We start from the raw sequence: 14,919 nt of genomic DNA, 5'->3' as shown, positions 1-14,919 counted from the left end.
GTTCACTGCTGCAACCAGTAGCAGGCCATGTAGTTGTGAGTCTCTGTTAGAGGTTTATTAGATGTCTTCGAAGTCTTGCCTATCTGACGGTATGGATATATGGAAAGTTGTATTTCCCTCACCATGAGTTCTAGAGAACATAGTGATTTGACAGAAGTTGTGTTGTGTTCACCAATGGAGTATTGCACTGACACAATCAATACATTCTGATGAAAAGAATAGGAAGGCTTCAGCTTGGTTACAAGGACTATAGATCACTTCTTTTTTTTCCCCTATTGTGTTGTCAAGCTCTGCTGTATTAATAGAGGTCGGGTTGTTGTAGCTGGTGTGTTGCTGTGCTAGGATATCTGTTAAGGTATAATTTGCTATTTTCAGTGCAAGGAGAAGATGCGGCCAGTGAAGCGGGCACTCAAACAGCTGGACACACCAGACTCCTCAATGAATGATGATGAACAAGTAAACCACACGCGACTCTGTCTGCTGAAGATTGGCGAACACATAAACGAGTGCTGCAACGAATACTCAGACCCAGAGAAGGCCAAGCAGTGGCGTTCGTAAGTGTACAGTTTCTTTTTTGTTGGACACTCTGCTTTGCAAGGTAGCGTGCCTGTAATGCAGTCTGACAAGGCAAGAATTTTTTACTTTGTGTGTTGAACATCACAACATTTCAAATTGTGAATCCCACCATATTGTGTTTGAGGATGTTACAGCCAGTCCGTGACAGGCTAAAAATGCAGTGGTAAATAATGCAGTCCAGTGCAGAGAAAATGTCTGCAGATGCGACAGTCAATTACGATGTCAAGGTGGAGGTGAACTACTACTTTCAATATAGTCATCTCTCGGGAACTATGTTTTGGGGTTTAAAAGCACAGAGTGCAGATACAGTATAGTTTTGTGGGTGGAGCTTGTAATCTTCTTAAGATTGTCACCAAGTATAGTGCTCATGATGTTCTGAAGTCGTTACCTGCTGTGGTGGCCCAGTGGCTGTGGCATTTTGCTGCTGAGCACAAGGTCATGGGTTCAATTCCTGGCAGTAGCAGCTGCATTTTGATGAAGGCGAAATGCAAAAATGCTCGTGTACTTAGATTTAGGTGGACGTTAAAGGCAAACAGTAATGGGACATTAAACCCCACAATTTATTTTAATTTTAAGGTCATTGCTTCTTGCGTACTGTCTCATACTGGGCATGCACCCTGTTTCCATGTTCGCATTCAGCAGTATTTGCTCCATCTGTCAATATGTCCAGTAAAAAAATTTCTTGAACCTACACACTCCCACTGCAAAGTGGCACTAGTGAAGTTCCTCCATGGTGATGCTGGGTCTGAACATGGTGCGGTGCACTTTCGTCAAGGACCTACCATTTCTAACCGTCACTTTGAAAGCAAGATGTTGACATTACTGTACTCTTTTGTCGTGACAGCCACCTGTGGTCGTTTGTGGCCAAGTTCACAGAATTGGATGCCAAGGCACTATTTCGACTGTACCGGCATGCACAAAAGAAGAGTGAAGGTGCCGATAAATCTGGTGACCGCACCAAAGACTCTGACAAGAAGGAGCATGACAAGAGGCCAAGGCTGCATGATGAGGTGAGTTCTTCTCAGGGATCTGTGACCGAATTTCAAAAGATGTGTAAGGAAAAGAGAGCATGGTTTGGTTGGTGGATTACACTCCTGAAAGAAATGTGACTGACATGTTGCCAAGTTGAGTACAACAGCATTGTGAATTAGCTCAACTGGCACAAGAATGTCTATGCTCACATCATCACAAGCAGTAGTGAAAAGATTTTGGTGGAAGCTTTTGAGCTGTGATTGTGCCCACCTTTAACTGACTGGGTGTTTGAGTGTTTGCTGGCCCAGTTGGTGTGGAAGCTTGGCGAAAAACATGAGACACTTCAGGACAGTCAAAAAGGCGCAAGTGTTTGTGTCTCCGCTGTCATTTCCTGTGTTCTGGTACTATAATCTCAATACAATGAATATCATGGGACCACCGAAAATCATTGCTGTATTGAAATACTACTGTGTCAAAAACATGCAAACTAAGTTCAAGATCAATCACCTTCATTTGCAAGCAGTACATCCACAAGTATGTTGTGCTGACGTGGGTGATGGCAATAGAGCTGCTGTGAATTTGTAATCGCAGCTGTCCAGGAATACTTGCTTGCTGGCGCACCTAATTTCTCATGGCTTCGTAAGTGTCAAACTTGCGCAATGTTTTGGGTTGCAAGTTCATCATTTTAAGTTGCTATTAATATGTAGTATAGAGAAAGCATAAAATTTCCTTTGTTGTATTGTACTTTAGCAGTCCAAAGTGATTTAACCTTTCTGTTTATTGTGAGTTTAAGACTGCAGCAGAAGCAGTTGTGTCTAAGGAGGGCAAAAAAAAAAAAAAGGAGCAAGAAGCCAGAATTCATCATTGATTAATACAACTAGCCACCCTGTGTGGCACTCGCACTAAGCCCCCTATTGTAAATGTTCAGGGAAGCCAGCCGGGCAGTACACACAGCAGCCTGCATGGAAGTGGGCATGGTGGTCACCACAGCGGCCAACACAGTGGACAGCATGGGAGCAGCAGCCAGCACAGTTCCAGTCAGAACAGCAGCAGCCAGTATGGCAGCAGTAGTCATCACGGTGGGCAGCATGGCACTAAGAGGCACTCCGAGGACGACCACAAGAGACCAAACAAGCGACCGCATGAGGACAAACCACGGGACAAACGAAATGACAGTGGTGGCAGGTGAGGCAGTGTTCCATACATTGTGTTGCCAGTAGTATGTTCCTTGCTCGAAAGTAATGTAACCACAATTATAATAGTTCTGAACAAAAAAATTATGCGTTGTTAGGTTTTATAAAACAATTTAAAGTAGCGCAATGTAATCTAGAGGCCAGAATGAAAACATATTTGACTGAACCCATTTCATGATGACTGTCAACGGTAATGCATTTAGCTTTGTAACAATTTAGTGACACAACATATTGCCATGTGAAACTTGTTATGTATGAGGCGTACTGCACTTCCCTAACACCACTCGGCGTCATCTAGCGTCACCACAGAAAAGCCTGCTCTTGGCCTCTGAAATACATGGCCTCGCCAGTGCATGAAAGCGCTGAGAAAATGCATCATGGAGCAGCCAGTCTCCTTTCGCACACTTATTTCTGAACACGCTGTGCCATCTAGTGACGCTGCTGAGAATTCAGTGCATGGCCTCTAAGGCTAAAAGCTTAGCGTGCCATAGCCCGTGAACGCTGAGAATCGTCCCCCTGCTTGTTGGACACCTATTGGCACATACTCATCCCCATACAGTTAAATCTCAATATAACGAATCACACGGGACCGCCGAAAATCGTTCCCTATTTTGAAATATTGTTGTAATGAAAAACCTGGGGTTATAAGCCAGTAGTCAAACCTAGGAATGAAAATGACATACCTTGGCAGTACAGTGCAGTCCACTTATAACGATATCGAGAAAGACGAAAAATATGATCGTTATAACCGATGATCGCTATATCTGGACTGCAGTTATAAAAAAAAAAAAATTTATACCCGTTTGCGCTCTTTACCTTTGCAGCTCTGAACTCGAATTCGCTACTTGCTCTAAAGAATAGATGATGTATACAGTAGGCCGTGAAAAACAAACTTTATTTCTAGCGCCAATGACCGTGTGAAGGATTAGGCGCGCCGAAATAGTCCGAAATCTGCACTTGCTTTTGCGGCAGCTTCAGCTTCACAACCGCGGTGTGCATGGATTCCAGCTGCTGCGCGATCACTGGCGGCAATCTTTTAGCATGCATAAAATCAATTAAGGAGTCGATCGACGACAGTGCACTTTGCGTGGACATCGTGGTCGGGGTCAAGGAGCCACTGTCGATCTCGTTGTCACTGTCGCTGATGCCGTCGCCACCGTCGCACAACTTTGCGTCTGTCGAGACAGCACATCTGCGGCGATCGCCTCGTCGGTGACCTCATCGCAGAACGAGGCAGCACTGTCTGCAGTCAAAAACTCCTCCTTCGACACACCACCTGTGTCACCAGTAGGAACGAGCTCCCAGAGCTCGGTTATGTCAGCGACTTCCACCGGGTGGGTCTCAGCGGGTTGGGGAAGTTCGTCCTTACGCACAAAGCCCGTCTTCTTGAAGCAATTGGTGATGAACCACTGGTAAAGCACCTCTTCAACATCGGCGTACAAAGGGTCTCTAACCCCTTTTCCGCTGATCGGAATGGCCGCTGATAGCTCCTGCCTTCACAATCGCGGTGCTCCCGGAGGTTTTCAAGATGGTTGATATCGTTAACTGGACGAGCTCATACTTCTTCACGAGGGCGCTCACCTTGAAGCCGCATCGAGAGTCCTGCAAAATATCCATCTTCGTGTCAAGCGACACAGCTTTGCGCTTTGTCGGCGCCATCTTCGAACTGGGTTGAACCGTTGGTTGCACGCTGCTTCGGTGGCGTCAGCCTGCTATCGCGAGAGAGACGCGGGACGGGCGCCACCGCGCCGCTTTGCTTGTCGCTTCTGTTTTTCTTTCTCTCTCTTTCGGAGCGACTGTGGCCGACGCGCATGAAGCAGCTAGCGCCATCTTGTGGCGCGCTGCGCCAACGTTGGCTGCGCCTACTCGTGCGCGGGCGGGGCGAGACGCGCTGAGCGCTAATGGCGGCAGATACGAACTTACGGAGGTAAACATCGCCTCGCCTCGACATCGTTCGTTTCAGGGAACTAAGCAACTCAAACGTTACGATTATTTGCCATGGAAAACGCCGTCCAGACTGCAAGATTTTGATCGTTATATCCGATATGCGGTGAATAACCTATCGTTATAAATGGTTTTTTTTCCCCATAGACCTAATGCATAAAATGACACTCTCATGTCGACCCATCGTTATAACCGATATATCGTTATATGTGGTATCGTTATAAGTGGACTGCACTGTAGACGCGTGTGCAGACGAGCATACTCTCAAATAAAAATGTTTCGCTCACTGCAAAGCCGCTTTAGTCGAAGAATAAAAAAAAAAATAATTTATTTTCTTGTGGCGCGTACAGCACACACGACTGGTTAGGAATGCGTCTACATCTTCCACTTTGCACAATACCTTATCGGGTATGTCATTGCACCGAGCGATGAAAGTGCAGACTTTGTTCATGTGCACTAAACATCAATGTTCAACACGATTTCATCTTCTGTGTTCGGTGACCCACAGTCATCTTCCTTCGGGTCATCATCGCCACTGGACACATTGTGCACACAGTTAACAATCTCCTCGGTTGTCAGGTCCGCTGCCGTTAGTGCTGCACTGTCGCTCTCCATGTAGTCGTCGATAAAAGAGACAGCGGGTAGCATTTCTGCAACCTCGGTCCACAGGTCTCCTGGGTTGGCAGTCACCTCAAGGTCATCTTCAGGCTGCACAAGCGCTTTGACAAGCCCAGCTTTTTGCCGGCAGTTGCTAATGGTGGACGCCTTCACGTTCCACCAAGCTCCCATGAGCATTTCCGCTGCCTGACGAATATTGATTGCAGCGCTGAAGGAAACGCATCGTTCCCGAAAGGCATCATTTAGATGAAACGTGGGCTTCAAGTTAAGATGCATTTGTGAATATGGGGCTCAGGGACCCAAGTTGGCGAGAGGTTCATTGAAGAAGTGGCACAAGTGCATTCATCGCACAGCTCTCTAAAGCGTTGGCGTGAAAGTCATTCAATGAAAAGCAGCACATACCCAGTGCATTTGTGGCGCAGCCTGCTAAAGCGTCAGGTTGCCATCCTCGAGAAACCCTTGTTACCTGGCTTCGACTCAGCTCGGCATCGGAGAAATTTAACGAATCTTTTTTGTCATTGTAGAGTGGCACATTCCCAGCGACAGATAGCTAGTTACCCAAGTTGACATTAAAGATGTTCACTGAAGAGCAGCGCACACCTGCTGGCACATACCCAGTGACCCAAGTTGCCATTAAAGCCCCTCCAACCACGCGCCACTGCCTACCAGGTTAAGTACTGCCAACCTACCCTCCTCCTCCACACTCCTCTCCCACTCACCCCCTTAGCTTCCGGCGTCAAGCGGAACTTTTGTAGCTTCAGCTTCCTGTTCCGAGTGGAAGTGGTGCTATGTGTTTTAGCGTTGTTTACTTTCACGTCGATGGAGAGGCTTTAATTGCACCAGCTGTGGTTTAAACTGTTAAATGTGATTCCATCCAAGAACCACCGCATATTGTAAGCGGCGATCTGGTCGTGTTCGCTGCTTCGCGTCAACCTGTGACGGGTTGTGCCACAAGAGACAACGTACAGTGGAATGTAGTGCCTGGGTGCTTGGAGACCACTACCGTTTTTGGTGCATTTGGAAAACAGCGACCGTGAACTACTACTTCAACGGAATACAACAGCTTGTCCCCTTTGCATTCTTCTTATGGTGACCGCCACAGCTTTAGAAACTGCAAGCACAGCGAAAGGGGACGACAGGCAAAGCGCGCGGGTGCAGCGTACGCACAACAAGCACGCAGATGCACATGGATGACGCTCGGTGGAGTGGCTAGAGCATGGTGTAAGACCATGGACTAGAGCGAGCTTCTCAGATTAGCGCTGCCTGCTAAGCATGCGTGGGCGTCTTCTCACCATTGGCAGTCAAAGCGGAAATTCCCGCAGCGCAACTCCAGGAAGCGGAAACGCCGGAACCGAAAATTTTGAAACCGGAAATGCTGGAACCGGATTTGGTGTGAGGGGAAAAGGGGGTGCACATCAGAGGTTGTCGCTACTTAAAAAAGCGGCAGTGGCGCACGGATGGAGGGGCTCTAGTTGGCACCAAAGTGGTTTATTGAAGACCAGCATAGACATAGTGGCACATACTCAGTGCTCCACGTTGGCATCAAAGCGTTTCATTGAACAACGGTACGTACCCAATCCCACACCTATAGTAACCCATGTCGGTTTGAAAGAGGTTTGTGTGAAGAGTGGTACGTATACACATTGGTGACCACATTGGTACTCGGTGACCCAAGTTGTGCCAATGGGTGGTTTTGAACCCTGTTCTCTCAGCAAAGCAGGCTGATGCGCTGCCCATTCGAACACAGACAACCTGGTGACCCAGGTTGGTGGGAAAACGGTTAGATACAAACGCACTGTTTGAAGTACCCAAGAATGCCAACAGCCAACACATTAATACTGTAATTTTTCACATATAATCCAGATCAAAAACGTAAGAAATTTCAACAGTAAGTTCAGGGTGCTGGTTATATGCAAATTCTGCTTTGGGGTGTGGCTTCAGGTCACAGCTTAGGCAAAGTTCTTCGTCATTCACAGTTCTGTTCTTCCTTAGGGAAAATTATCTGGCTTCCTTACGCAAGCCAGATAAAATGCAAGAACTAGGTAGGTGGCAACTCCACCTTGAAGTTTATTAACCGGGTTGCCATGACATCACAGATTGTTACAGCATCTGCTCAGGCCTAGTTAATTTTTCATTGGTAAAGATGGATTACATTGTAGCGTTTAGGAGCCAAAGATATCACTAGTCAAGTTACAAGAACTTTTACTGCGAGACAATGGCTCAAATATGAGAATATACTTTATATCCATGATGTCGCACCAACACACTAGTGTTGAGGTGTGGAGTGAAATTTGGGAAATAGAAGTTCGGCCTTCATTTGCTATTTGTGTTTCTGTCCCTGTTTTCAGTTTCATTTTATAGTCTTGACATACACCCTGGTTCTGAATGTACTTTTCTTCAGTGGAGTTAGTAATGGCAACCACAGTAAAAATGCGTGCTGTTTTCTTTCACAGTGGCTGCTAACATTACAGGGCATTTGTTGTTTTCCACAGTGGGCTCTTCAGCTGGGAATTGTTGAACATAAACTTTACACCAATTGTAGTTCCGTTGTCAAGATTAATGTTAGCATGACATTTCATACTTTCTTTTTTCTCCGTTAAATATAGGTCCCAACCTTCCAACAACCCTAGAGAAAATACTGGCATGTTTCGGAGCATCTTAAGTAACTTACCGTAATGGTTGTTTCTGTTAACTGTTCTTGTTTAGGTACCCAGGAAGTGGATGCGTGGTAATGTCACAATACACTGGCTCGCTCTGTTCATGCAATTGCTATGGCATAAGAAATGTGCGCAGTGCTCTTGCTTATCATTTGATGAGCAAAGTCATTATACTTGCCAAGTGTCATCCTTTCACATGCGAGAAGCATGTGGTAAAGTTTCTACAACTTTGAAAGCCCCCTCTTTCAGCCCCTCTTAAATTGAGAAACTCATGTGCAAACTTGGTATTGCTCTTGCCTTGTGCTATTCATTCTACTTAAAAGCATGCATCATGTTGTACTATTCCAGCAACAGCCACAACAAAGGTGGCAGCAGTGGTTCGTACCGTGATCGAGGTAGCAGTGGCTACCAGAAGGGCTCCAACAGCTACAACCACCCTCCCCACCGACCATCATCATTCCAGCAGGGTCAAGAACGGTGGAACCACGAGAACCCTGCATCCAGCTGGGACTATAAGGACAGGTGTGTGGTGCGAAATTGCCCTATGAGCATGCATCTGTGTATTGTTTTACAGTCGAGCCTGGCTACAACGAAACTCACGGGACTGGCGAAAAATTTCGTTGAAGCGAAAATTTCATTGTGGTGAAATTTGCCCCAAAACACTGTCAAATTTGACTACACACTCACAAACATAATTTATTTCCGAAAAAGGTCAGTTACCTTTCGTTGTGGCGAAATCTGACCCAATACACTGTCTGATTTGACTGCACACTCAAGAATGTCACTCATTTCCAAAAAAAGTCGGTCATCTTTGTTTGCCTCCGTCCTTTGGTCATCATCGCCGTGGTGCGATGTTCGCACTCGGTCAGCAGCTGCATTGCGATGTTGTCCTCGTGGGCGCCAATGAAATTATGAATGACATCAAAAGCGTCCATTACATCCAGTGCATGAGGCGGGGTTGATGCATCTTGTGCATCACTTTCATCGTCCGACGACGCGTCATTATGGCGAACCTCTTCAATGATAGACTCGTCGTTCAACTCTTCATGAACAATTACGTCCGTGTCAACGGCAGTGTACTCATCTATGGTGACGTTCGTTGGTACATTTATGGTGTCTTGAACGGCTGCTCACGCCGCAGTAATTTCTGTAGAAGGTGGCTTCACTCCAAAACGGTCGTCTTCCTCGTCCGTTGTCGAGTTGGCCGTCACTTCAGCCTCAGGCTTAAAGCTGGCGTGCGCAAAGTAATTTTCAATTATGCTGCGCCGGGTTACTGTCCACGCCATGGCAATCATTTGTAGGGCCATGAACAAGTCCACTTTGGTCTCCCGCCCATTGTCAACATTCTGCAACAGTCGCTGAATCAACCGCTGCTGATATGCACTTTTCACACTGTTGATTCCTTGGTCTAACAGCTGAATCAAAGCAGTGCAGTTTGGGGGGAAGAAGCGAACTTACACATTTTCCAACTCAGCGTCCTCAACATTATGCGCTGAGCAATTGTCAATAAGTAAGCACACCTTGTGGTTTTGGACCTTCATATTGCAGTGGAAAGCTATGATCCAATCACGGAAGATGGTCCACGTCAACCAGGATTTCTTGTTTGCGTAATAACTTACCAGCAAGCTCCTACTGCCTTTGAAGCAGCGAGGCCTCGCGCTCTTGCCGATAACGAGCGGGCAGTGCTTGTCGGTGCCATCCGTGTTAGTGCAGAGAAGCAGAGTCACACGCTTCTTGCTGTGCTTTCCTCCGCTGCATGGTTGGCCCTTCATATCCTTGGTGGGCAGCAGCTCATAAAAGAGTCTCATCTCATCTGTGTTGTAGATGTCGGACTGGGCATACTCTTTCATTATGTCCGGCAAAGCAGATGACGCCCAAGTCGCTGCACCATTGGCCCTTCATATCCAGCGTCTTTGTGGGTAGCAGCTCATAAAAGAGACCCGTCTCCTTTTGTGTTGTAGATGTCGGACGGTGCATACTCTTTCATTATGTCTGGCAAAGCAGATGGCGCCGCTCACTTTCGCAATGATGTCGTGACAGGCCTTGAAGCGAGCCAACCAACCTGTGCTTGCCTTAAAATCTTCGATGCCGAGCATAGTTCAGTGCCTTTTGCTGCAGCACGCTTCCGCTGATTGGCATTTTCTTGGCACGCATGTCAAGGAACCATGTAAACTCCTTTTCAAGATGCTTGTGTGCAGCTTGAGTCAACTTCTTCCGTTTGGCGGATGCCCCCACAGAAAGAGCACTGATGATCGCGTCCTTCGACTTCAAAATTGTCGACAGCGTGCTGTTGGAGATGCCGAACTCTGCTGCAACGTCTTCTTTCTTTCTGCCACTCGAAGCCTCGCTGATGATTCGCACCTTCACCTCCAAAGAAAGAAACTTCCGCTTTGTCGCCATGCTGGTCGAGCGCACAAGCACAAATGAAAATCTGTGTTGCGCCAGCGTTCGCGTGTGATCTAGGATGGATACGAATTAGCTGTGGCTCCCGCTTGGCAAAATGGGCCTGCGCCTTCTAGCCACATCGTCATCACCACCAAACAATGGCGCCCCTCCACGAGTTTGTTTATTGGCGAGGGTGTAGTGGGCGCACATTTTCGGTGAACCTAAGCGGCTTGGGTGTACAAAAAATTGCAGACGATTGGGCTTATGTTTATTTTATCGCAAAACAAATATTAAGACCCAGATCTACTGAGCGAAAACTTCGTTGAAGCGAAAACCAAGCCCGAAAAATTTTTCGTTGTGCCGAGAACTTTTTTGCATTAAACTTCTATGGCTAGCTGATGGGAAATATTTCGTTGAAGGCGGGATTCGATTGTATGTTGTTTGCTTTTTCCATTCTTCCAGGTATAACAATGATTACAACAAGCATGACCCCTACCGGCATTACCAGGGGAATCGTGTAGATGATCAGGCCTACAAGCGAGACAAGGATCCCAGGACACAACACCCAGACCGAAGGTGAGATTTACTGCACTTGAAACCACTGCTGTCTTTTTCACTGGCAAACCTATGTTTCTTTCTGAAGTGCTGCTGATTTAATGACAGCTATTGTATTTGCTCGCACAATGTTCATACTCCTTTTCCCGAACAATTTGCACAAAATTGAGGGGTGCGTCCAGTATGCGGGTAAAATTTTGAGCAATTTTTTTCCCTGCGCCCACTTGGATTTATCCCATGCCACGAGTCTGATGTGGTGCTACAGCACAGCAAAACTTCTTATATCCAGCTGCCGTTCTGGCACATTGAACACTATGCATCGGATGTTGAATTGTGTTGCGTATGACTTGCTTTTGTCGGATGCCAAATTGTACCGTGTCACCTACTTCATGGCAGCAAATTCAGGGTGCGAGCATTATGCAAAGAATAGAAAAAACACACTTTTTGCTCGGAAAAGTGGGGGGTGCGTTCAGTATGCGAGGTCATTCTTTATGCGAGTAAATACAGTATTGTGTTAGAAGCTTTAGCCAGTAGTTTGCTTGTTAAGAAGACACAATGGCTGTTGTATTTGCTAAAAGCTTAATCCTTGCTAACATATCTTGTATTGGAATTACTCAGTTTGTGGTCAGATAAAATGGCAGCAACATGCAAAATCATCTAAAAGAGAGAAAATTGTGTGCACAGTCAACAACCGATTTTTGGGACATCCCTGATAATTCAGGCACCCTTGCAGCACCGCCATGTACCCCATAGAGCCAATGCATAAAGACGTCTGAAGTATGAGACGCCTTTGCTTAGCGCCCAATTTTTTTAACATTTTGCCATGATCACAGGACTGAAACGGCATTAATCGAAGCCATCACCGCTCTACCATCTGAGCTAATCAGGTGGCTAGCAGATGGCAGGGCGAAGTTGAAGACAAATTCGACTTCGCCCTGCCATCTGCTAGCCGCCTGGTTAGCTCAGATGGTAAAGCGGCTGCCCCGGAAAGGCGGTGGTCCCGGGTTCGAGTCCCGGACCAGGACGAATTTTTCTTCAACTCTGAGGCTTTTTCTTTCGAGGAACCCGTATGGGTTTCCTTTGTAGCAATTGCTACGAACGGGTGGATTATTCATTACTTCTCTCCACCTTGCGGGTTTCCGCAGAACTACTACGTCATACAGTAATCCTGCTCAGACTAAAATTATGCAATCTGCCGCAGGCAATTTAAATTGTGGTAAAGAGTACATAGGGTGGTCAGGAAGGTGTGTTAATGATAGGATATGTGAGCATGCCATTTAGTTCCCACAAGCATGGGCAACAATCTACGGATTCACTGCAAAAATTGTGGTTGCGCCCCTATCTTCAGTAGCATTTCAGTAGTTGTGAAAGCCAAGATGCAAAAGGAAAGAGAATTATGCAAGCTTTTCATATCTACAAACTCTGGCGGAACAAGCATGTGAGTGCGTGCATCATCTGTGTTCCTGTCAAGCAAAGAGCTCCCCCCTTTTTTTTCATAAAGATTGCCATGTGTAGTTAGAACGATTACCTTGAAGTCACTTGTGGTGCTATCGTGCATGCTCGATTTGGCCTTGATAGAGGCTGTCTCTGAGAAATAAAATCAGATGTTAGTCCAGCACCTTTGCTGTTCCTTTCTGTGTCTTACCTCAATATTTTCTAGTCACCCTTTGTGTTTGCTGCCATAACCTTACAAAGTACCATGTACCAACTTGCCCAACAAGCCACTCTTTTGATTTCAAAAATTACTTTAAGAAGGTATGAAACTTTGATTTAAATGTCTGTTTGCAGGTACGATGGTGGAATTGGGTGCAGCCAATTTGTGCTTCATGCACCTACTTGAACATCTGTTTCCAGGTACCATGGTGGAAGTGGGGTCGGCAACTTTGTGCAGTACGGCATGCCTCCAGTGGCAGCATCATCGGTACCTTATGCGGGTGGTTACGGAGCAGTACCAGTGCCAGCTGGTGCTCTTCAGCCACCACCACCAGGCGCAATGCCCGAGCACCACACAAGCCCCTTGGGGCCCTACAGCCCTTACCAAGGGCATGCAGACTCATGGAGGCGGAAAGAACGCACCAACAGTGGAGGAAGTGGCGGCTTCTCACGGCCTTCTGGTGGTGGTGGCCACTTTGATCGACCACCTGATGCCCCTCCTAAGCACGTATAGGTGGCATTCTACCCAAGACCTGGGCTTCTGCAATGTTTCAATGTGATGTGCGGCCAAAAGTCACTGTATCATTTGGCAGCAAAGTGAGCTAAAACCTTGGCAGTCTGCTGGCATCTTCAAGACAGCTTTCATCTGAAGCCAGACTCTGACCTTGGTTTTGGAATTTTAGATCACTCCACAGCTTTGCTGGCTCAATGAACCTATTTATTGTGGTGGAGAAACAAGCCAGTGCAACATATGCAGCTTGTGGGAGGCCTGCGTTTTCTTGTGGTGGTGCTTGGACATCTTGCTTTGAATGCACGAGGTGCCATGGTGTGAACAACTTCAGATTGTGCAGCCAATCGGTCATCAAGGTTGTGCTGTCATAGAGGTGAAGCGTTTTTTGTACAATGTGTTTGATGTTTTCTCTCTACTGTGTTGACCTGTGCATTTTCTCAAGTGATTGTCAGCCTCTCTACACAAGTTGGCGGCCACTTATTGCCTTTTCTAATGCATTCCAGCTTCTTGAAATGAATCTTGGCGATCTGTGATTCACCGTGCGGTGCTGGAGAGACAATGCTGCTTGCTAACAGCAGTGTTTGCTGTTTAAATTACAGTTGGCAAAGTACTTCGTGAAGCCATGCCACTTGTAGTTACTACTGAGAGGTCTGAGTCTCTTGGCATGCATCTCTCCATGCAAGTTCAGGCCATGGGACTGGACAAAAGTGTACAGGATTGTATGATTGTGTAGATTTGTGTCACTATCCTTATGCATTGGGACATGCCTTTGTTGACCCTTTGTTGGTAAGCCCGCATCCGCTGTGATTTGCCGTCAAACAGGCCATATTTTGTTCAAAGTTGGCTATACTGAGCAGTTCCTGTCGCCTTGAGCTAAGAGTTGTTGGGCATATGCCATGTAGATAGTTTATTTTCCTTGTTCAGAGCTGTACACAGCAAACACGTGTTTATCACAAGTAGCCTGCACAAGTCATCAATGGCCGAAGGTGGTTCTGCTATTCGCACAAGGAACAGGACACTTGGATTGCACATGTGCCACATTAAACATGGCATGTCTGTGCTTCAGTTGAGTTACAAGCAACACAAAGCACAGTGATTTTTGTGAAAAACTGAGAAAGGTTTTGCATGTGCAGATTTGTGAAGTGTGTAGCATGTTTGGGATCGTGCAGTAGGCGTAGCGTGTCTATGGTCAAAACCTTGTGACATGCGCCGTGTTTATGAGACAAGTCTCAACCCGAGCACCAGTGAACTTGTGATCAAGTTGCAGAAAGACTTACTTTTTTTTTTTCTGCATGAACATCTTCGTAGTGCGACCTCATTTGCATGATTGAGTGATGTGGAACTATGTACATTGTGCTGATGTGATAGCTTGAAGTCCCCATGAAGTTAGGCATTTGTGTGCCAAGTGGAATCAAAAACTTTTGTGGTGAATGGTGTACATAATGTGTGATCACTTACATAGCAAGGAATGAAGTGTATTATTGGGGACCAAACACTAGTCCCAAAATTCTGTACAGACAGAGAGAGACAGACAGAGTGTTTATTTAGCAATTTTTGTAATATGTTTGCCATGAAGAAAAAAAAAAGACTTTATGAAAGTACCACCTTGCTGTTTTCTCAACATTGGCATGCACACGTACCCATAAGGACACATACATACATGTATACAAGGTGTTTCATGTAACTTGAACCATGCTTTAAAAACAAAGTCGCATGATAGGCAAATGACACCATTAACATATTGTTTGTATGTCCTGAGTAGCTCAGAATATTTCTTGAAGTGTGATTAAAGTTATCTAATTGAGTTTAATTATACAAATTTGAATATTTGCTTTAGGGTTGAAAGTCTTAGCAT

General features: G+C 46.1%; 1 protein-coding gene across 2 annotated transcripts in view; it reads left to right on the top strand.

The window, feature by feature from the left end:
• Chd1 (chromodomain-helicase-DNA-binding protein 1) overlaps positions 1–14,665 on the top strand; it is an 85,865-nt gene extending 71,200 nt beyond the window's left edge. For both annotated transcript variants that reach the window (XM_050188881.3, XM_055077013.2), the window contains exons 28-33: positions 376–554; positions 1,421–1,586; positions 2,477–2,733; positions 8,309–8,482; positions 10,808–10,921; positions 12,755–14,665. In XM_050188881.3, the coding sequence (XP_050044838.1) occupies positions 376–554; positions 1,421–1,586; positions 2,477–2,733; positions 8,309–8,482; positions 10,808–10,921; positions 12,755–13,067 (1,203 nt within the window). In that variant the 3' untranslated portion in view covers positions 13,068–14,665. The remainder of the gene's footprint in view (positions 1–375; positions 555–1,420; positions 1,587–2,476; positions 2,734–8,308; positions 8,483–10,807; positions 10,922–12,754) is intronic.
• Positions 14,666–14,919: the final 254 nt, after the last annotated feature.

This window comes from Dermacentor andersoni, chromosome 2, assembly GCF_023375885.2.
Source record: "Dermacentor andersoni chromosome 2, qqDerAnde1_hic_scaffold, whole genome shotgun sequence".
Lineage (NCBI taxonomy): Eukaryota > Metazoa > Arthropoda > Arachnida > Ixodida > Ixodidae > Dermacentor > Dermacentor andersoni.
Note: the sequence above shows the minus strand (reverse complement) of the source record. Positions and strands in the feature narration are given on the sequence as shown.